General features: G+C 60.5%; 1 protein-coding gene across 4 annotated transcripts; it reads right to left on the bottom strand.

Moving 5' to 3' along the window:
- Positions 1-6488: 6488 nt before the first annotated feature.
- Positions 6489-21913, bottom strand: Zbtb7a (zinc finger and BTB domain containing 7A). 4 transcript variants are annotated; one of them, XM_004865773.3, is made up of 3 exons: positions 21375-21913; positions 11566-12842; positions 6489-7139 (listed from the first exon to the last, which is right to left on the bottom strand). In XM_004865773.3, the coding sequence occupies exons 2-3, from the start codon at positions 12825-12827 to the stop codon at positions 6611-6613; spliced, it is 1791 nt and encodes a 596-aa protein (XP_004865830.1). In that variant the 5' UTR covers positions 12828-12842; positions 21375-21913; the 3' UTR covers positions 6489-6610. The 4 variants fall into 4 exon arrangements, with proteins under 4 accessions (XP_004865830.1, XP_087057793.1, XP_004865829.1 ...); XM_087201667.1 differs by lacking the exon at positions 21375-21913 and adding an exon at positions 20675-20764; XM_004865772.3 differs by lacking the exon at positions 21375-21913 and adding an exon at positions 20118-20250.
- Between the last annotated feature and the right edge of the window lie 795 nt (positions 21914-22708).

Consider the following 22708-nt stretch of genomic DNA (forward strand, 5'->3'; position numbering starts at 1 on the left):
TCTGGGGCCCTGCCAGCTCTCCCAGGTCCTGGGCCTCAGGGGTGCCCCAGGAGACGGTGAGGGCAGGCAGAGGTCCTCAGACCCCTCAGCTCAGCCCAGCCCTTCTGTTGTACTTCTCCCGCCCCGCCCGCCCCCTGGTTCCCTGTCTGAGCAGAACTGTCCTAATCAGGAAGCAATATCATTTCAGGTCTAGAGGAGGGGACTGCGGTCTGGACGAGGGCACATTCAGTCTTAACTGTATGAACTCCGCTGCAGCCGGCCACCCGCCTGCATGAGCAGCGAGGGCCGTTCTTTTCTAATATTTGTATTCTAATTTAATTGTTTTTTAAAAATGCAAATAAAAAAGGTCAACATAAAGCCACCAAGGCATCTGTTCTGGGTTTTTTTGAGACAGTCTTGCTTTGTAGTTCAGGCTGGTCTGGAACTTGGCAGCGATCCTCCTGCCTCATCCTCCTGAATGCAGGGATTACAGATGTCTTCTGTGACCTTCTTACCTTAACATGTTTTGCGTGGCTTCCACAGCACGGAAGGGTTCAGGGAAAAGGGTGAGAGACCCCTATCCAGGGTTCCACTCAGCTGGTGCTTTGTGAGGGTCCTGTCACCCTCTGGGTCTAGTGTCTCTGCTAGGGGGTGGGTGGGGTGGGGTGAGGGCTGGGTGAGGTGGCTTGGGCCTGACAAGGGATTCAGAACCCCCCCCCCCCCAATTCCAAGGTTGTCCCTGTTTGCCTGGGTGAACAAATAGCCAACCAGCACACACATTGGTGATCACCATTGGCAGAAAGGAAGTGCAGGTGACAGCTATAGGAGATGCCACTGGATACCCACAGGGTGCTGGTCACAGCCAGGGTGCAAGGTGGGACCAACCATGGATGCAGATCAGAGTTCAACACGGGCTGGGGGCTCAGTGGCAAGCGCTCACCTCACGTGAAGGCTAGGGCTCCGGACCTAGCACTGCAGGAAAAAACCCTGAGCCTGCAGTGACTCAGCAGTTCTACTGCTAGGCACAGGGCCAAAGGAGGCAAAACACGAGTGTGCACACTGAGGCTCATACACAGATGGCCACAGCAGCCCGGGCATGGAAGCAAATCCATCCCCATGTGGAGGACACACACAGCAGTCGTCCCCATGCCAGAATGTCACTGAGCAAGGCTGTGACACTCACCATAGCATGGACGGACCTTGACACCATGCTCAGTGAGTGACAAGATACAGGACACACAGCGTGGGCTCCATGGACAGGAAACGCCCAGGACAGGCGACTCCAGAGACAGGAAGTGGCGTGGGGCTGGGGTGACTGATCATGGGGACGGATGGGGCTTCCTTTAGGGTGATGAATGTTCTGGAATTCCAGAGATGAGGGTTGCATACCTTTATTGAGTATGCTGAGCCCCACTGTATAAGGGATTTTAGATCTTGATGAAAATTGCAGGAGTGAGAGTAAGGAGGCCCTAGGGGCCTGAGCCACTCCCCCTTGACACTGCTTTCTTCCGGTCTCCTGGTCCAGAGGCCCTTGATCCCCCTAGGCTTCCACTGCATGGCCTTGACCCTGGCCTGTGTTCCAGGATGGCCAACCCCAGGTGACTGTGGCTATGCAAGTGACTGCCTTTCTGAGCCACGACAGCAACAGCTCCCACAGGGTCCACATGCCTGGAGGTACTGGGGCTGGGTGGTGCCTCCTAGGAAAAGCTTGACATACAGAGGGCCCCACCCCACCAGCCTTGCTGGCCTGCACAGGCAGTGTCAGGTGGAGAAGAGGGAGCAGGGTCCTGTAATAGCTGTTAGGTGTCCCTCACCCACAGGTGGGGCTGCAGTCTGAGCCCCTTCCCAGCGAGGGCCCCAGGCCCACTTCCTCCTGAGGGACAGGAAGTGATCCCCAGCCAGCTAAGGCTTCCGGCTCTGTATCTGGTAGCCTGCAAGGCCAAGCTGGAGGTGCCCAAGGACCCCACCCAGCAGGATGTCCCTGCTAGCCTGCGCCCTCCTGCTGAGTCTCCCACACCTTCCAGGTCCCACTGCCCATGTCCGCCCAAGGCTATGGGTCACCTTCCCAGGTGAGGCCTCCCATCTTGCAGGCTACCCGGTATCCCAGCCACATCCGTCACTGGCCACTCTGTCCATGGCCCAGGTGGGAAAGGCCAGTCAGGGGGTCTGGAAATCCAAGCTCAGACCAGCCAGGTCCCCACACACAGGGCTGGGAGAGCCTCAGACAAGGATCTAGAATCAGCCGCACAGACCCTCCCTCCCTGCTACCCCCAGACCCCCAAGAAAACACAAAAACATCAAAATCAAGCAACGAGGCAGCAGCGGTCTTAACAGGCTGCGTTTAGTGGTTTTTTTCTTTTTTTTTTTTATGTACAAGAAAAATGTTTTTTCTTTGTCTGTTTTTTATTACTTTTAAAGCATCTCCCCCCACCCCCAAAAAGTGCATTTTTATCAATTGAATTTTTTAAATCTCCCACACTTTATTATAAAGACTCTCAAATACAGTCTATGGAATGTCTGCTCTGTGCTGTGCTGTGTACCCCTGGGTACCGCCCCGCGCCCCACTCACCAGGCCCGGCCCGGCCCCCACAGTCCAAGGCACCTCATGTCTGGGCCTGGTCGGGACAGGGGCACCTGGGCATTGGGATTCCCACACAAAGCTCTGGGCAGCCCCAGCCCCTTGCCTCCTGGCCCTGCTGCCCCCCAGGCCCCCAATGTAAATCTCTGCATTTAGTGCAAGCCATCTGTACTCTGAGATTGTGGCCTGTGGCTGAGCCCCCAGGCCCCTGACCCGTCCTGCACCAGCCCCCCACCCCACCTCTGGGAAGGCCGTTTCCTCAGCTTAAATAACTTTTTAAAATAAAACTGCAAATATAAATATCTTTCTTTCTCAAAAAATAGGACTTTTGCTTTTTTTGTTTTGTTTTTTTCATTCTTTTTTTTTTTTTTTTAACTTTTTTTTGTTTTTCCTTTCAGTCTTTCTCACCTCCAGTAATTTCGGCTGCCTGGACTGGGTCCATCCTGGAGGTAGGGGTGACCCCTGCCTCAACCCCATGTGGCTACTATGCCTGCCATAGCCCCTGGGGCCTAAGAGTCTCCCTGCCCATCCACCTGCCTCCAGGAAAGAGCAGAGGACCCCCCTTTACCACAGGAGGAGCCCCCAGAAGGAAGCAAAGGGACGACCAGGTACTGTGGTGACAAAACTCGATGGCCACGTGGCTGAGCCGACTTTGGTATCACCCACCGCAGCCTGGCAGGGCGCAGGACCCCACCTGTGCCCGGCTGGGCCTGGTCTGGCATTTTACATTCACTGGTTTAAATTTTTTTTTCATTTTTATGTTTTTCCTTTTTTCCCCCCTTAATCTCAGAAGGCAGGGTGGGGGAGGCAAGGAGCGGCATCTGGAGGAGGATGTTCCTTTCTCTCAGGGGTCCCCGCAGGCTGGGGGGCACCAGGCCAGGGTCTCTGGCCACGCTCCCTCCACCAACTCCGGGGACCCCTGCCTGGAGCGCCCCAGCCTGGACTTCTTGCGCTGTCACACACACTCGCACACAAAGTCATCCAAGCAACATCACCATGAGGATGGAAATAACAATTTCACTTTTTCTTTTTTTCTTTTTTTTGTTTTGTACCAGGCAGTTAAAAAAAAAAAAAACAACACAAAACAAAAAAACCCAAACAACCAAACGAAACAAAACAAAAAACCCAAAAACCCTTTCTGCAGCATCCTCCCAGACAAATAAACCCGACCCCTCCTCAATCTTTTCCTGAAACTCGAAAAATTCAGCAGTATCTTTGGCAACACTTTATCACGACCTTAATTTAAAGAATAAAAATAAAATCGATCCACGTCTATATACAGTATGTGATTGCAAGGAGTTGGGGCTGGGGCTGGGCTGGAGGGTTGGGGGGTCCCGGCTCTGGGCCCATGCAGACACTGCGGCCCCCAGGACTGGCTGGCGGTTAAGGCAGAGTGGACAGGCAGGGGAGCTGGAAGCTAGTGTGGAGCTGGGGCTGGGGGTTTAGTGCAATTCCCGAGGTTTGTGTTAAAGTGTTGCTGACAGGCCACGGCCCCCTTTCCTACCAGAGTCCCCATGGACTGTCCCACAAATCTGGTGGCCTCCACTGGCCAAAATGACATCTATGATTTGCGAGTTGGTTTTATTGCGAAGAGGGTGTGTAGGGGAAAGAGAACTCACCCCTTGGAGGACCTCTCTGAGAGACGGGGCCGAGCTCCCTGGCTGGGTTACTGGGGTTCTCTGCTCACCCTCCACAGTTACTTCTGCGAAACAGCTCGCCTGGTGACATGGGTACAGTCACGGCTGGCACCACCCAGCCATGGCCCTGGCCGTTCTGTGGGCCCTAGAAGGGAATCCTGAGACATCTGGGGGAGCTGATGGGTTGGGAAGAAGGGGAAGGAAAGAAACAGAAACTCTCCAGTAGAAACAATATCAAAAATGGCCTTCTGAAAAAACTTCCCTTCAAAAACAAAAGCAAGACGTTTGTCACAGGGTGCTGGGGGAGGGGACAGGAGTGGGGACACGCAGGGACACCCCTCCATGCCCACTGGGCCTCGACAGGAAGAGGGGGTCTCAGTTCAGCAGAGCATCTATTTATAAGGTCCCACACTGGGCTCTGCGTTGGCAGGATAGGGTTGGGGTGGGGTGTCCTGGCATCTGGCAGCGACATCTCCCCAACCCCAGGCCATGTCCGTGGCCTGTGACCCGGTGTGCTTCGGGCCTTTTGGGGGCCAGAGGTTGGGGGGAAGCAGGTGCCAGTCCCCGGGTTACAGTCAGTGCCTTTGAGTAAAAAGAGGGTGCCTGGTGAGGGAAGTATAAGGCCCTGGAGGAGGGGACCCCTGTCCTGTCAGCCCTTGGGGAGGAACTTGGAGGGGATGCAGCACATCCAATATGGCGGCCCCTTGGTGGCCACACAGGAGGACAGCCATGTTGGAGGGCAGGGACGGTGGACACGGGGCAGGCGGGTTGGTCCGGCTGGTTGGGAAGCCAGTCCTGTCTTGGGCCCATCCCTGAGCTGGGCAAAGAGGAAGAAGGTGCCATGAAAAGAGGTGGCTGCCAGGCAGGTGCAGAGACCAAAAAGAGGGACAGGAGGGGAGGGTGGGGCTGACATGGCACCAACTTGGGGGACCCCGAGAGCCCCTCTGGTCCCTTCCGATGGCCTCCTGTCCACCCCTCCCTTGGCCTTGGGGAACAGACGTGGATTCTACGTTTTGTGGTGGGTTTTTTTATTATTATTTTGTACAAAAATAAATTGACGTTTAGGAATTTTCTTTTGCTTTCTCGCTCTCTCTCTTTTTTTTTGTCTTTTCAACTTTTCATAGAAGTTGGTTACAACTTGTAAACATAGTTTTAAATTAAGAATTAAGATAAAGTACCCGTTCTGTTACAAAGTGCCAAGACTTCTGATGTGGTTGGTTGCGGTCATTTTTTGTTTTGTTTTCTTCCTTTCCATTTTGTAAAAATCTTTGATTTTTTTTTTTATTGCTTTTGTGACATTGGACATCTGGACTCTCCTGCTCAATCTCCTGTCCCTGCTTTCCTGAGACCCTGGGTCCCCTCCGATCTTGGCCAGAGTCACCCCGCACGGTTGCCTGCTCCTCTAGGAAATATTATATATATATATATCTATATATATCTATATATAAATTTTTTTGGAGGAAAAGAAAAAAATCTAAAAAGTGCTTTAAAAAGTCAGGGAGGGGCTCGGGTCAGGGGGCAAGACAGAAGAAGCTTTGACTCTCTAAACGTGGAGGCCTGGGGGCCCGGGTTAGGAGGCGGCCGGGAGGGCGGGGGCGCCCTGAGGGTGGCCCTGGGGTCCCACCAGTTGTAAGTGCCGTGACGGAAGGGGGTGGAAGGCCCTAGAGCCACCCTGGGGCCCCCTGGGCCCCCCGGTCCTGGCCCCTTCCTCCAGGCCTAGAAATAAATAATTTGTGTCTCAGCAGCCAGGAGGTGCAGAGGAGCCAGGTCACAGGCGGGGTGGAGGCGGGAGGCCGTCGGGGGAATCGGCGGGGAGACCCCCCTTGCTAAGTGCCCTGAGGAAGAAGGGTGGGGTTGGGGACAGGGGCCATTTTAATGTCCGCTCAGAGCAGACAGAAATCATTTTTAAGGTCTTGTCTGAAAGACTCATAGAAACCAGCAGGGGAAGGGAAAAGAACTCACCCCAATCCCCGGCACTCCCCCCAAGTCCACCATCACCCCAGCCCAGACCTGGGATGGGGCTCCAGACCCCACTCTGGACACCCAGGTTTAGGGGTTGGGGGAGGCTCGGAATCCTTGTGCCCCACAGAGCCCCCCCCGCCAAGCCCCGAAGCCCGGTCAGCGACATCCAGATGAGGTCAGGGAAGGGGGACACAGGAGCCAGGGAGGGAGGGGCCCTGCAGAGGGAGAAAAGCGTCAGGAAGGAGGAGGATTGGAGAAAAGCACTATCCCAGATCCGTGACGCTCATATATAGAGATCTGTATATATATAGATAGATATAGAGATCTGCATATAGATAGAGTTTCTTTTTTTGTGTTTTTTTGGGGGGTGGTGGGTGGTTAGCTCTCTCTTGCTCTCCCGTTCTCTCTCTCTCTCTCTCTCTCTCTCTCTGTCTCGGGTTTCTGTTTTTGGTTTTTAGGCGAGTCCGGCTGTGAAGTTACCGTCGGCAGTGGCCCCGGGGCCACCTCCGCTGTCATCTCCACCGCTGGCGCCCGCTACATTCAACCGGCCCGAGGAGCCGTCGGGGCTGGTGGCCTCCTCGTCCTCCTCTTGGTCCTTAAAGTGCTTCTCCTGGCCATTGCGCCGGGTGGTGGTGGCGGCAGCGGTGGCGGTGTCAGGGGAGCCAGGGGGCGCGGAGCTGGGGGCTCCTGGGGGTGGCACGCCGGTCCCCAGCGTGGGGTCGGGAGCCCCTCCCCGGACACGGGGCTTGCGGCCTCGGCGCGAAGGGACCCCGTTGCAACCGTCCTTCTTCAGGTGCCTGTGCAGGTGGTCGGAGCGCACGAAGGTCTTGCAGCAGCTGTCGCACTGGTAGGGCCTCAGGCCCGTGTGCACGCGCATGTGGTTCTTCAGGTCGTAGTTGTGCGCGAAGGCGGCACCGCACTGCTGGCACAGGTAGGGCTTCTCACCTGTGTGCTTCCGCATGTGCACCTTCAGCTTGTCCTGCCTGTGGGGATGGGGATGGCAGGACCGGCGGTCAGCACCCAGCCTGGGACACCGGGGAAGCCCCTGTTCTGAGGGCTGCAGGGGGCTCTGTGGGGGCACTGAGCAGACACAACCTCTCTGAACCATTCTCTTCTTGATGCTCAGGAGAGGACAAAGAGCCTCGGCCATGGGGGCGGGGTTTGCTGTAATAAACTAGCACTGAGCTACATCCCAGCCCTTTCTCTTCTACTATTTATTATTTTTGCAGAGCCAGGCGTGGAGGTACACATCTATAATCCCAGCACAGAGGAGGCTGAGGCAGGAGGACAGAAATTTCATGGCCAGCCTGAGCAACTGAATGACTTAGTGAGTCCTTGTCTCAAAAACAAACAAACAGGGCTGGGGATTTAGCTCAGTGGTTCTGGCAAGCGCAAAGTCCCGAGTTCGATCCCTGGTACCAAAAGACAAAAACAAACAAACAAGAACAAAAAACAAAAAAGTTGGGAGGATAGAACCCAGGGCCTCCGCAAGCCCTCACCACTGACCTACATTCCCAGGCCTTCTCACTGTTTAATTCAGGACTGGATCTTGGTAAATCCTTCAACAGGCCAGGCAGGGTTCAAATGTGCAATCCTCCTGCCTCAGCCTCCTGAGCTGCTGTGGTGACAGGAATGTGTTCCTGAGCCCTGACTCGAGTGCTGGAAATACTACAGGAAACAAGGCAGGCAAAAGTCCCTGCCCTCTGGAACAGCCTGTTGCTGAGGTTACTCGGCCACAGACAGGGTGACCAAATATTCTGGTTTTAGCACTCAAGAGTTCTGTAACCCAAGACACCACTTAGTGCTGGGACAGTTGGTCACTGCAGCCACTGAGTCCCCACCTCAGGGCAACAGGGCCCTGCCAACCCTCCTCTGCCCTCTGACAGGTTCAACCTGACTGTACTGGCTCCCTGGCTGTGGCCCCAACAGAATGAACACAGCCTGCCCCAGGGCCTTTGGACGTGCTGTCCCCAAGACACAGGTCCTCCCGATCCTCACTGTCAAATCTGAAGCCCGATGTCACCGCCATGGCCCCATGCCCCACGGCCATCTGACACTCCCTGCCATCCTGCCCCACAGGGAACAGCACGGATCCAGCTCAACCAGAGGCCTTTACCCCACAAACCTGGTCACCATATCAGCCCTGGGGGGACTAGGGCCCAGGTTACTATCTGTCCTCTGTGGTGGCCGCTGGCCACACATGGCTCCCAAGCCCTTGATGTTTGGCTGCTCCAAACTGAGAGGTGCTGGATTTTTTTTGGGGGGGGGGGTACCGGGGATCGAACTCAGGTCCTTGTGCTTGCGCAGCAGGCAGCAAAACCACTGAGCTAAATCCCCGGCCCGGATTATTAAAGGCACCCTAGACTTTAAAAGAGTTTTACCCAGGTGTGGTGGCGCACACCTGTGATCCCAGCACTTGGGAGGCTAAGGCAGGAGGATCACTGAGTTAAGGCCAGCCTGGGCTACACAGGGAGTTCAAGGCCGGCCTGAACTATACAGTGAGACCCTGTCTCAACGGCCCCCCCAAATTTTTGCATACTGATCAATGAAACGGACCTATCAAGCTTTGTAAAATATGACTAAAGCTACTTTCACCTGTTCTCTCTTTTTTCCCTTTCATGTGGCTGCCAGACAATTTTAAATGAAGGAGCCAGCTCCTGTGAAACTTCTATTGCACAGTGCTGGTCTGGACTGATGGGCTGACCTAGACCCCACAGCACAGGAGCAATGACCCGGGTCTCAGGACCCCTGCCTAGAACCTAGCCTGCTCCATGCTGCTGACCTTGGTCCCTTGCATCAGAACTGCTCCATGATTCTTCCTGCTCACATCTAGCAGACACAGCTTCTTTACTGCAAATGCTGACAAACTCCTATTCATCCCTCAAGGTCTCACTGGCCCTCTGGTTTTTCCAGCCCTCAGACGCTGCTCTTGCTCTGGGCTCCTCCAGCCCCAGGTCCCTCCTTCTGGCACTGATGTCCCTACGGCCTCTAAGCCTTCTACAGCTCTTTGCAGCTCTCTGCAACCTGACTTCTGCCCTCTCCACAGTTTTGTGGCCCTGCCTGTGCCAAAAGAACTTGGATTGGAACAAACTCCTGGCTGAACAGCTCCAGGGCACCTGGCTGCTTCCCTGAACTTCTACAAAGCCCTCTGGAAGGATCCCTGAGATGCTCTGCCCAGGCCAGGGCCAGATGGCCCAGCACAGACTACACTTCCCCTCACTGCACAGCAGTATCCCAGCAGAGGCCAGGTGGCTCAGACAGGGGAAATGACCTGACCAGGGCTGCACAGCAGGCCAGGGGCCACACAGGGGCAGGGTGGGGGTGGAGGTTGTGCGTTTCATCACCCCGAGCCCTGGCCGGGTAATTATAGCCCCGGCCGCCACAGGCCCTGCTTACTCAACGCTCTGCCTGGTGTGACTCAGAGGGGCCCCTGGGCTCCTGGGCCTCCAGGGGGCAGGGCAGGGGCTCCAAGGAAGCAAGAGGGGGCCTGAGGAGAAACAGCCCACTGAGTGTCCCATGCCTCAGTTCCCCCAACTGACAGGCAGGATAGGCCCCAGGTTGGGACTGGGTAGGTGTGGCCAAATTCAGGCCAAGTCACACTGAAACCAGGCTGGGTTGTAGTCCCAGAGGCCACAGTCCTAGCAGCAGGTGGAGGGCAGGCTGGGCAAGGTCACTGCACAGGACCCCATACCAAAATGTCCCCTCCTGGGGACTCCTGCCTGGAGGAGGAGGCCAAGACCTCCAGCACCGTAATCTCACAAGGCAGACCGCCCACTGCTCAGCTCTGCCCTTTGCCCCCACCTGGCACCCCTGGGTGCCAGATCCTGGCCACGCCTTCCTCACCCAGCTGCTGAGGAGGGGGTCAGGCCCTGGTTCCTGTCCCTGTGGGGTGGGGCCAGGAAGCTGGGACAATGGCCTCTTTCTTCAGCCCTGAGAGGCGTGGCTGGGGGAACCCCAGGGCAGCCAGGCTGGGGGCAGGGGGTGACGCTGAGTCACCCAGCCTGGCCAGGTCCCTGCCGCCAGCCCCCCGCCCCCATGGAGCTGGCCCGCCCTCAGTCCACATGGCCCAGCCAGCCACCTCTGGACTCCTAAGACCCGATTGCAAACTGCTAGCCTGACCTTGAACTCTTCCAGCTCAGGGACCAAGCCCCACGGATCCTGCCCAGGCCTTCCACCTCCACTGGCTCCAGCACCCCAAGCTGAACCTGCCTCAGGGCCTTTGCATAGGCTGCTTCCACCCCAGAACACTTTTCCCACAGCTCCTTTGGAGCTCAACTCAAATGTCTCCACCAGTGCTCCCTTCCTTGGTGGCTCCCCAGGGACTTGGGCCTGTCTATCCACTGTTGTGTCCCTAGTGCTTGGAACACAGCAGGTACTTAAGAAATGCTGGTTAAAAAGAAATGCTGGTGATGGGCTGGGGATTTAGCTCAGTGGCACCTGTGCCTGCCTTGCAAGTACAAGGTCCTGAGTTTGATCCCGGATACCAAAAAAAAAAAAAAGAAAAGAAAAGAAAAAGAAAGAAATGCTGCTCAAACTGGACAGGGTGATGTCACACACCTGTCGCCTCAGCACTTTGGGAGGCTGAGGCAGGAGGATCACAGTTCAAGCCTAGCCTGGGCAACTCTTATTGAGTTAGTGAGACCCTGCCTCAAAATAAAAAAATAAAGGGCTAAGGGGCCGGGAATTCAGCTCAGTGGCGTCGCACCTGCCTCACAAGTGCAAGGTCCTGAGTTCAATCCCCAGTACCGAAACTAAATAGCTAAGAACCAAATAAATAAGTAATAAATAAATTCTGGCCAAATGAAGCCAATGACCCCTCACCAACCAGAGTTCTCCGTAACAGGGTTTCTCCCTCTCCCATAGCAAAGAAAACTGAAAATTTCTCCTTCAACATAGAGAACTATGGGCCGGGGACGTAGCTCAGTGGCACTGCAGCTGCCTGGGAAGCACAAGGTCCTGCATTCAATCCACAGTACCAAAAAAACAAAACAAAAACAAACCACAGAGACAACTACCTGAACACAGAGGGGTGACTCTGCACTCCACCTCTGGCAGGGTCTCCACACCTGATACTGTGGGAATTTTTCCTGTACTGGAGATTGAACCCAGGACCTTGCACTGAGGAACACCCTACCCTTGTGCCTAGACCTCCCACAGTGGCAGGATGACAGGCATGCACCACCATCCTGGCCACGCTGGTTTTTTTTTTTTCAGTACCAGGGTCAAACTCAGGACCTTGCGCTTGAGGCAGGCATGCACCACTGAGCTAAATCCCTGGGCCCCAGCCACGCTGTTTCTGATGTGGTCATTCCCTCCGCGTCTGAGCTGTCACTGGGCTGTCCCTGCCGGGGCTGCCTACTCTTGAGGACAGGAATGGTCTGGGGCCCGAAGCAGGATTTCAAGGCTTACCTGGTGAAGCGGACCTTGCAGATGTTGCACTCGTACGGCTTCTCTCCTGTGTGCGTGCGGATGTGGCGCGGCAGCTTGCCGGCACCCTGGATGACCTTCTCACAGATGGGGCACTTCTGGAAGGCCTTGGCTCGGATCTTCTTCTCCCCCTTCTGCGACCACGCCGGGTACACGTCCCCCTCGTGAGCGCCGCTGAAGTACTTCAGGTAGTAGTCCATGACGCCCTTGTCGTCGGCCCGAGACTCCTCGTCGCTGTCCCCGCCCGCCAGTGCCCCCGCCCGGCCCACAGACGACATCATCTGCTGCAGCAGCGTGCTGGCCGCCAGTCCGTCCACGTCGCCCGCATCCCCATCCTCACCCTCCGCCGCGCCCGACAGGAAGCCTGGTGAGTCCCCGGGCTCGGGTGCTGCCTCTGACAGCGAGGCCGCTTCCTCTTCGCCCGCACGGCCATAGTGGCCATTCTGCGTGGCGGCCGGCGGGGCCACGGGTGGCTGGAAGAGACCGCCAGCAGTGGTCGGGGCATCCTCATCCTGCTCCGGCCACAGACCTGGGTTGCTGTCTCCTTCGTCTCCATCGCCCACAGGGGCTCGCTCCGCTGGGGGGCCTGGCCCGTAGAAGTCCAAGCCGTTGCAGTCGCCCGCAGCCACAGCGGCCACAGCAGCCGCCACGGCCTCTTTGGTGGCATCTAGGTCGTCATCGGATGCCCCAAAGGCGGACCAGGGGAAGTTGGCGGCGGCGGTGGGGGGCAGGCTATTCATGGGGTTGCTCTGGAAGAACTCCAGGTACTCCTTGGCGCGCAGCAGGTTGCGCTGGTCCGCCTGGTCCACAAGGTCGAGCTGGCCCGAGTCGCCACCTGCATCGGCCGCCAGGATCTGCCGGTCCAGGAGGTCGGCGCACACGTGACTCACGGCCGGGATCTCAAGCAGCCGAGCGGCACTGAGGATGTCGCCCACATTAGCCGTGCTCACCGTAAGCGTGGCGGTATAGGCGAAGTCCATGAGTGCGGTGAGTGCTTCGGCGCTCACGAAGTCGATCTCGTACACGTTCTGCTGGTCCACCACGGCGCCCGACGTGAACAGTTTCTTGAAGTACTGGCTGCAGGCGGCCAGCACCGAGCGGTGTGTGGGGAACTCGCGGCCCTCCACCAGGATCACCACGTCGCAGAGCAGCCCCTGCGTCCGCTGCTCGTTCAGCCCACTCAGAATATCACTGCTGTGGTCGGGGAACGGGATCCCGATGGGGCCGTCCACGCCGCCGGCCATCTTCCGCACCGAGACCTGTGGGAGAGAGGGGAGGTCTGAGAGCATGATGGTCCCATGCCCAGGACCCTGGGGAGGGAGCACCTGATCTCATGCCTGGCCTTGGTTTCCCCAGCTGTCCACAAGGTTGCTCACACATCCTGTTCCCCCAGCCTCAGTTTATCTAGCTGTGCACAAGGGTGCTCCAGTGCCCTCTTCCTACTCATTTTTGGTTTTGGTCTTGCTATGTAGCCCAGGCCGGCTTTAAACTCAAGGTGATCCTCCTGCCTCAGCCTCCCGAGTGCCGGGATTACAGGCATGCGCCACCACACCCAGCTTTAATCCTAATCCATTTTATCTAGTAGATTGTGCTGGTAAAACCCACGTTGGCTGCTGAGGGAGATGTGGGGACCCTGGCACCCCCCCACACCATGGGAGGCCCCTGGGAACCCAGGTCAAAGGGATAGCTGGAGGTGTCTGAGGTGCTCAGGAGGTACCTGAGAAATGTGCCAAGCAGGGAGTCACAAGGTCCCTCCACTGAGCCAGGCCTGTCTGTGCACACCCCCCAGCTTGGTACCTTGGCGGATCCCTGCTTATAGCCACCTGGCAAGGACAGAGCTGCACCTGACCCACACTTGGCCCCTATGACCCCAATTTCCTCTGGGGACTCTGAGCCAGCAAAAGGGGCAAGGTGGAACTCTGGGTACCCAGGCCCAAGACCTGGGCCTGGGCCAAGGGTGCAGAGGGTGTGTCCTGCTGGGACAGGCCCAGTGGCAGCTGACAAACCTCTTCCTGTCCCTGAGCCCCCAGGCTCAGCCTGGCAGTGAGTAATAGGGAAAACCAGGTCACGCCCAGGCGAGGCCCCCAGGAGGGGCCAGGGCTGAGGGCCTTCCAACCGCCTCTCTGCCACCCCAGCTGTGCCATCCGGCCTGCAACAAGGCCCTGGTGCTCTCTTGGCCTCAGTCTCCCCATCTGTCAAATGGGCCCTGGTTCCTGGAGGTATGGGGCCCTGGGGGACCATCCAGCCCACTCCTCTCCTCCACCTTCCTCCTTTCCTGAGCTATGACTCATCCGCCCACCCCGGCCCTTGTGCAACCCTCTGGCTCCTGTCCCCAACAGTCCGCCCTCTCCAGGGAGCCCCGCGCCACCCAACGCCGACCATGCTCCTCTGGTTCTTCTGGGCCAGGCTGGCTCTCGGGCCAAGCGCCCAGGCCTCTCCCCAGGGATGGCGCCCAAACCGGGCCTCCAGAGGTCTCACCCGGTGGTCCAGCGTCTGCCCACCCTGGCAGCCCTTGGTGCAGGGTCTGCTTCACCCACACAGAGGCCTTTGTGCAGCCTGCTCGCTGCCGGGGCTCTGGCCCTCCACCCACCCGCCTTCCCGCCGCACCAGCTGCTGGGGGCCCCCCCTTCCTCTGCCCGGCCTCCCGAGGTGGGGAGGGATGGCTCAGATGTGGCTGCCGGGAGCAGGGGGGCTGGGGTAGGGAGGACCCTGCACGCACCATGGCCCCAGGAAGCTGCTGAGGAGCCTCCTTCGGTGGCTCCCACCCTGTCACCATCTGCCGTCTGGCCTGGCGCCCTGGGCCACGTGTGGGCAGATGGGGCTCGGCTCAGACAGGCCCACCTCACACACCAGAGGGAACCTCTGACCAGGGCCACCAGAGCCAAGATGGCCACCCAGGCCCACTGGGCTGTCCTCCCTCAGGTGACCCAGGGTTCCCTGGTGAACAGCTTGAAGGTGTCTTCAGGGGCCTCAGGGTTGGAACCCAAAATGGCCCAAGTGACTCACCCCTGGATGAGGATGAAGCCACCCTGGCTTCCCACCAGTGCCGCACCCAGGGCTAGGGGCTGCACCAGCCTTCTTTCAAGGGCCAAGACGGCCTGCTGCAGGTGGGGCCACAGGTCCTCTCTGGGACCCCTGTTCCCCTAAACATCACCCTCCTGGCCCAACGGGCAGGCCTGGGAAGAGGCCAGCCATGCCAGAAAAGTTCCCATGAGTGTCCTGGTCCCCATATGACAGGTGAGAAAACCAAGGTCCAGAGAGGGCTAGAATCCTGGCCAAAGACATCCAGCAAGGTGATCCTCATGGGCTGGGGTCCAGGTGCTGGTCCCCCACCCACCCCAGAGGTGGCTCCTACCAGGCCCTGCCAATACCTGGCCCACCCTCTTTGCAGGAACAGGAGCCACCTGCTGGCCACACCCTGTCACCACCCCATCCGGGGCCTCCTAGGGGGGCCACTCCCTGTGACAAGGGCCAAGACACAGCCTCCAGGTGGGGGAAGGAAGACGGGGGTGGGGGTGCAGAGTGCCCTCAGGTCCCCACAGGCTGCAGACCCACTATGCATGGCTGCTTTGCTCAGAAGAGCCTCATGGCTCCTTCCACTGAGGCACTGGCTGACACCTGATGGCCAGTGGTTGCTGTGTCTTCCTCCCTCGGAAGCCCCAGCCTTACCCTGGCAGGACCTCTGAGCAGAGACCCTCACCCAGCTGGGGCCACAGCTCCACCCCCAAGCCACCTCTGCGGGACTTCCAGGGTGAGCGTGCTGACTCAGCGGCCCCACAAGGGACAGGCCCCAGCAGGCCCCTCTTGGGCTGCCGGCCGTGCACAGTAGGGGTACGGAGAGCAACCACCCGCTAGGTCCCACTCCTGTCTGAGAGTTACTTGCTGTAACTGCTTTTGAAAACAGCAGGCACAAGCTCTGCTTCAGCCCGTTCCCTGCCCTGGAACTTTTAGGAACCAAATTGGTGCCTTGGCCTCATCCTCCCCACAGCCCAGAGAGGCTGAGAGGTGCTGAGACACAGCTGAGATCATACAGTACACAGGTGGCCAGGTCAGGGCTTGGGCCTTCAACCAGAGATGCTGCCCCCTTCCAGCTCCTGGGGGACGCCAGGAGCTGGAAGTGAAGTCGGGGAGCAGCAGGTCTCCTCGGGAAGGATCCCAGGACTGTGCGAAGTCGAGGGGAGCAGGAAAGGGGGGAATCTCCCCAAGATCCCACGTAGGATGAGGGCTGGGACCCAGGAAGGACGAGGGACTCCAGCGAGGGGGCTGGGCAGGTAATTGCCACCTGCAGACTTCCTGCAGGGCACTTCTGGGGGCAGGGGATTACTTAATAAGGGGTTGGGCCCCCACCCTCCTGAGTACCTGCCCTCTCCCTGCCAGGGAGAGGAGGGCAGTGAGAGGAGCAGGGAAAAGGGAACTAACACAGCTCCTGGATGCCACAGGGCTACCCGGGTTCAAGCCCAGCTCCTCCTCGTGCTGTGACCAAGCTACAGGGAAAACCTCTCTGAGCCTTCGTTTACTTGGGAGCCTACCAGTGGAAAGAAAAGTGACCTTTATAGGGCCAGCGAGCAGAGTCCTCCCTGAGGACCTACTATGTGTGAGAGCCGGACCCTAGTAGGCTCACCCAGCCTGGCCACCGGCCACTCACTGTGGATGAGGAGGGACAATCTTATGTGGCCTGGTTGCTAAATGTTATTCCAGGAATCCAGCCCACTTCCGCCTACTATGTGCCAGGCAAATGGGCAGCACGGACCAAGGAGGAAAGCAGAGTAAAGCCAGGCCCCGAGAGGGTGGGTGGCCAGCCCAAGGTCACACATGTAGTAAGGCTAGTCCCCAAAGTCACTCCGCCCTGACCCAGTGCCGGGGATCACCAAGGGCCCAGGTGGCTGTCAGCTGCCAGCCAGTCCACCCCCTGCCCTCCTGCCCTGCCAGTCAGCCAGCTTCCCTCAGGCCAGACCCGAAGCAAACAAGGCCCACAGGGCCCTCGGCCATTTTACATGTCCATTTATTGCCCTAAGTGGGGAGGGGCTTCCTGCCCAGGCCTTAAAGGGCCAGAAGCAGGAAGGCGGCCAGCCCAGTGGGAAGTGTGTGTGTTCTCGGGAGCAGAGACGAAGAGGTCCTGGGGATCCCACTGACCCCTGACTCCAGGGTGGGGCTGAGGCCCACCCTGTTCCCACGCTCCTAGTGCCATCATGGGTCAGGAAGCCCAGAGCTAACCGGAGGCCTGGTTCCAAGGGGAAGCTTCGGCCATCCCTGAACAGGGTGGAGGGAATGAGCTTCCTGTCACCAAGGGTAAGCAAGGCCCAGCGCTGCAGAATCTCATCACTGCCATCCCACCTGCTATCCAAAGTACCCACAAGAGACCACAACCTCAACAGGCCTGTTTGTCACCTGGAGCCACCTGCAGTGGCCCCACGCCCTGCATGGCTGGTGGAAGGCTCAGCCTGGAAGCCCAGGATAAAAGGGCTCTCAGGGGGCTCTCGTGATGTGTAGAATCCGGCTAGATCTGTATTACACACACCCTAGTGGGGACCCGGCCTTGTTTTCCAGTTAGACCAGAAAGGCGTGGGTGGGGACACTTCCACCAACTGACCGACCACAGCCTGCTGAGGGGACAGATGGAGGGGCTGGCCCTCTGGGCTACCTCCTTGCCAGGGCCAGATTTTCCACAGGGTGCTGGGCCTGGTCCTGGTTATGTGGACAGCGAACCACAGTCCATGCCCACCCTGCCAGCTCTGGGAGGCAGGCTCAGAGAAGGGCGGCAACTCCCCCAGGTCACACAGCAGAGCTGGAATCTGAACACAGGCCACCTAACTGACTAGGCCAGCCTGACTAGTCCTCCCAGATCTCCTGTCCCCTCCCCCAGCACACAGCCCCCAGGTAGCAGCAGGCCATGAAATTCCCCCACCCTGAGGTCAGGGGACCCAAGATGGCCCAAGAGGGAAGGCCACTCAGGGGCAAGATGGGTCCAGGGGACGCTCAGGCACTCAAGAGTGCTCAGCACAGGGATGGGGGGGCTCCCTTGAGGCTCAACAGCCGTTCCCAGGGTCTCATACAGCAAAGCCCCAAAGTGGGCTGGAGACAATATCTTCACAACATCCCCAGTGGTGGTCCCATTGCACTGAAGGAAAAGCCGAGGCCGGCAGATGGAACGTGGCGGCCCTGGATGGGTCCCAGGTGGAGCAGGGCCCAGCCCAGCCTGTTCCACTGGTCTCTGCCACCCAAGGTTGCCATAGGGCAGTTCAGGATGTATCAGGGACAAGGTGACTTGGTGGGGGCTCTGAGGGTGTCTCAAGTGGTAGTGACCCATGCCCCACACCCATGCAGATCCCAGGTGACTAGCACTGGCCCAGGTGCTCCCTCCAGCAGGGAAGGGAGGGGTGACAGCTGGGGTCTTCAGACTCCATGGCAGGAGCATCATGCAGAGGGTGCTGGGCTCAGGGAGCTCATCCGAGGTCACAGCATGGAAGCCCCAGTGGTCCCCACATGGGACCAGGGCTGCTTCAGAAGGGCCGTCCCTGGGCTTCGGATTCAGCTCAGTGGTTCCGCCGCCTGCCTCACAAGCACAAGGACCCAAGTTCGATCCCCAGTGGCCCCCCTTAAAAAAGAAGAAGGGCTGTCCCTGAGTCTTGAGAACTAACCCGGGTCCCTTGGGTATAACAAGCTATAAAACCCCCAGCCCTGTCAGCCTCAGAGGCCCAGTTGGCCGGGTACCAGTTGGCGGGATTATGGCTAGGCAGGAGTGGGAAAGGGTCTCGCTGCCACTGGCACAGCCCACACCCCGGAGCGCCTGCCTTGAGGCTGAGCGGCAGGAGCAGTGGGTCTCATGCTGGGTGACCTTGGGAGTCTTGCTGGCCCTCTCTGAGCACAATATCATCTTCAGGTAGAACCCGAGCAATTCTTGGTCCACACATCTTCCTGACAGGTGCTGGAGGACACAGGTGGGCAGGTGCCCCGGGCCATACCACCAGGGACTTTAGAAAGGTTCCTTGAGAAGAGTCAGACCTAGCTGCAGATGTGACCTTGGGCTGCTCTCTGCTCCCCCATGCCGCGGTCTCCCCTGCCCGCAACAGCCAACACCCAGAGGTTGCTCTAAAGCTCCAACCTTCCCAGGTCACAGGGGGGAAGGAGGGGCACTCCCCTCCAGCCTCAGTTTCCTCATAGGGCAACAAGAACCACCACCAGGTGGACCTAGCTCCAGATCAGATGGCCTCAAAGAAACAACAGAACAAACCCAAACACGCCGAGGTCTTGCTACTGTCCCAGAGACCTTCCCCACCGCCCAGGCTGGGCTCTGCCTCAGTCTACCCCACAGAGCCCTGCAGTCCCTGCTCTTCCTCCCCAGGCTGAGAGTTGGTGGCTCCCAGCCCAGGCCAGGTTGCTGACTGGTCGCCACGCAGCCAATCAGAACTGAATTAACAAATACCCCCCCAAAGTGAACCACGAATTAAAATTTCAGTGTCCTCGTTGGGTCCTCTTTCGGGTGTGAGGCTTAGCTTCTCCAGCCTCCGGTGGCTTCGGCCCCCGCCTCCCCCAGGCTCTGTCTCCACAGAGATGGTAGGCCGTAAACAGAGCCCCGAGCCCAGCTGAGAGGTGCCAGGCCCAGCCAGGGCCCCATGGGGGTTGGCCCGGAGGGAACACAGCCTTGGCCTAAAGCCCTCCACCCAGGCAGGGCCTAGGGAACCTCTCCTAGGCCAGTTCTACCAATAGGAAGTGATCAGGCCGGTGAAAGGGAGGCCCCCCCAGTGTGGGAGCGGCACATTCAGGGTTACGCCCTGGCCCTGGCCCTGGCCCTGGCCCGGGGTGGGGGGGCTGATATGGAATCCCGGACGCCCTCTCCGGCAGCTCCGGGAGGCAGCTGGCAGGGAGGGGAGGGGGGGGTGGCGGGCCAGCCACCCATGGGTGAGCCAGGTGGGCCCGCTGGGGGAAGGGGCACGCACACCTCTCTCACTTCCGCCACCTAGCTGGGGGGAAAGAAGGCTCGGCCCGCTTCCCTGTGCCACCCCGTCAACTCCTCGTTGCATTCTGCCAAGCACTTAGTAAGCACCAACTGGGTGCCTTGGGCTTGGCTGGACAGCACCGTTCTGCGGCTGGGCTCCTCAGTGGGCCACAAGGCCAAGCACGGGGGAGTTAGTGTCTCCCGGGAGCCACAGAGGCCTGGCCCTGGGGGTGCACGGGCTTCAGGGCCTCGCTGAGCCCCTGGCCAGGTCCGCAGCCCCGGGCTGGGGGAGGGAGGAAGAGAGAGCGAGAGGGGGAGGGGACCAGATCGTGCAGCTCGCCCCTCCTGCCCGGGCGCAGGGCTCGCACGTGGTGCTTGGCGTCAAGGGGAAGGGGGGGGGGTCCAGCCAGAGGAGACAGGGTCACGCGCTCCGGGGGCGCGGGCGGGGATCAGGGCGGCTCTGGGGCCGCGCGCGCAGGCGGAGGCGCCGGGCCGAGTCGGTGGGGAGCAGGAAGCACCCCGTCCCACCGCGTCGCGGCCGCCCCCCCCGCCCCCCCCGCCCCAGCACCGGCCGCGCGGAACAGGCGCGGGCTCCTACCTCCTTCCCGGGGCAGCGCGAGGGGCCCGGCCCCAGCGGCGGCGGCGGCGGCGGCGGCTGGGCTGGCTTCTCCGAGGCCCGGGAGGCGGCAATGCGCCTGGCCCCGCGCCACCCCCCGCCGCCGGCGGCCAATCCCCACCCGTGCTGGGGGGAGGGCAATGCAAATTACCCCGGATCTGGGCCCGCCCGCCCGCCGCCTCCCCCGCGCCCCGGCCGGCCCGCGCCAGGCCGCGCATCCCCAGGCTCTCCTGCCCCGGGCGGCCGCTTCGCCGACACCCTACCGGGGGAGCGCCCACAGAGAGGGGTCCCAGTTTTTGGGTGGGGGGAACCCCAGGGGAGGGGGCTGGGGACGATTACACAACAGGCGGGAGGGGCCCGGGGCGGAGAGGGGGCGGCCCGCGGCCGATCAGCCGGAAGCCGGGACCGCCACCGGCCCCCGACAAGGAGAGCCGGCGCAGGCCTCGCCCCCGAGTAAGCTCCGCCCCCCAGCGCCGCGCCGAGCCGTCGCCCGCACCCATTGGTCGGCTGACCCGCCGCTCACCGCCCCTCCTCCGCACCTCACCGGTCCTCCTCCGCACCGCACCGCCCCACGAGCCGCGGCAGGCCGCCGACGCGGAGCATTCTGGGACTTGTAGTTCACACCGCCTGCCACCTGCCAGCAGCAAGCAGACAAGAGACTACAACGCCCAAAGGGCCCCGCGGGCCCCCCCGCCCACCCTCCCGAATACCCCACCCCTTCCCCCTCCTTTGCAAAGCCCCCCTCCCTGTTTTTTCAGCCCCCTCCCCCCCTCCCCCATGGAGCTTCATCCTGGCCAACTCCAACGTATGCACGCAACACCGAATAGGCCCCCCGCCGAGGAGGGGGGAGGCGAAAGCGCCCCCCTGCCGGACCCGGCAGCAAAGTTAGCACGCGACGCGCCCCCCTATCTCCCCACGCCGGTTTCCCCCCACACCCTCAATGCAGCCCCGCTTCCCCTCCCCCGCTCCCTGTGCGCCTGGGAGCCCCGAAAGCCAGGCACCGGGTGGGATTGGGGGGGCAGCTGGCGCACAAACCATGCACTTCGCCCCCAATCTCCTTCCCGGTCCCCGCGCTCCCTAATCTAGGGCGCTTCCGAGCAGATGCTTGGCGGACCCCCGGGTTGGAAACTTGAGGGCAGGAAGGTTCCCCAGTCTAGGTCCAGGCGAGGGTGGGCGCCCGCGCGCCCCCTCCCCGCAGTCCCCGCCCTGCACCCACGCCATCGGGCGCCGTGGACTCACCTCGCGGGGCCGGGGCTCGAGCCGGGCCGGGCCGGGGCGCGGGGCCGGGCCCGGAGTCGGGGACGGGGCGCCCTCGGCCGGCGGGGTCCTTGGCGCTCACGCTCCTAGGGCTCGCGCTCGGCCCGCGGCGCTCCTCGCTCCGGCGGCGGCGGCGTCACTGCCCCTACAGTCACCGTACAGTACAGCAAAGCCCCGTATGATGCTCGCGACTCCCTTCCTGGTTTCTCCGAGGGCAAGAGGGGTCCTCCCTTGTCTTAAAGGTGCCGCAGCCGCCGCCGCCCCCCCCCACGCCCAGCCCGTTCCCCCCCCCACCCCGCGCCCGGGCCTCAGAGGCCAGAACAGGCTCTGCAGGTCCGCTCTTGCCACGTCCCTGCCCTCCCGTGGGGTTTCGCCCCGCTGCGCCGGGGAGCCCGGGCTGTTATTAGGTTTTGTGTCAAGTTGTGGGGTGTTGGGGGGGGGTCCAGCCAGCCCTGGCGCGCGCCCCCCTCCCTGACCTCTCCGCCCCGCGCGCGGCCCAGTGCCAGGCGGCCGGCTTATCTGGCCCCAGAGCTCCCCGGGGCGCGGGGGGAGAGGCCCCCCGGGTGCAGGGGGTGGGGGCTCCAGATAAACAGGCCCCCAGCTTCGGCGCGGCAGGGCGGGGTGCAGGGGGACTCGGGCTTTGCCCCCGAAGCCCGGGGCGTGGCGCGATGGCAGCGGGGGCGGGGAGCGCCTTGCGCACTGGCGATGCAGGCGTGGGGTGCTCTGACCTGGCGGTCGGGTGGGCGGCTGGGTGGCTGGGTGGCCGGGTGGGAGGCTGGGTAGGGGGATGAGCGCGTAAGTACCCTCTGCCCCCACATGCACACACCCTGGGCCAAGCCCCTGCGCCTCTCTGGCCTCAGTTTGCCCAGCCTTTGCAAGGGACCCCGGGCTTTGCCAGAACCTGGAAGGTGACAAAGCGCCAGGGTCCCTGAAGGCGACAGGCGACCTGCCCTCCTGCGATTATATAAAGCGGTCGCCTCCACCCGCGGCTGCCAGGGGCGTAGCGCGGGGAAGGGGTTGGCGAGGGGCGGGGAGGAGGAGGAGGGAGGTTGTTTTCCCGGCTTTCCCAAGTTCCCCCACCCAGCTGTGGGTCACTGGGCGGGACAGGGGGCCCCCAGACTCCTGAGTCCTGCGTCCGGCTGCCGCACGGATCTGCGTGGCTTGGAAGGGGCGGAGGTGGGCAGTGGGGAGGCGTTGGCTCAGTTTAACTTTATTATTATTTTTTTCCCCTGTCTTTTCTCCTACTTCCTCCCCGGTCGTGGGAGAGGTCCGGCAGGGGGAGGGGGAAGGAGAGGAGGGGACAAATGGTGAGAACA

This window comes from Heterocephalus glaber, unplaced genomic scaffold (genome assembly GCF_053883595.1).
Source record: "Heterocephalus glaber isolate CG9 unplaced genomic scaffold, H.glaber_assembly_v1.0 deba00001760, whole genome shotgun sequence".
Lineage (NCBI taxonomy): Eukaryota > Metazoa > Chordata > Mammalia > Rodentia > Bathyergidae > Heterocephalus > Heterocephalus glaber.

Excerpts from the sequence above, each read along its gene's own strand:
- Zbtb7a (XM_087201666.1), bottom strand. The coding sequence starts at position 12,872 with ATGCTCTCAGACCTCCCCTCTCTCCCACAGGTCTCGGTGCGGAAGATG. Across the intron at positions 7,140-11,565 it reads TGCAAGGTCCGCTTCACCAG|GCAGGACAAGCTGAAGGTGC; the intron begins GTAAGCCTTGAA and ends CCATCCCCACAG.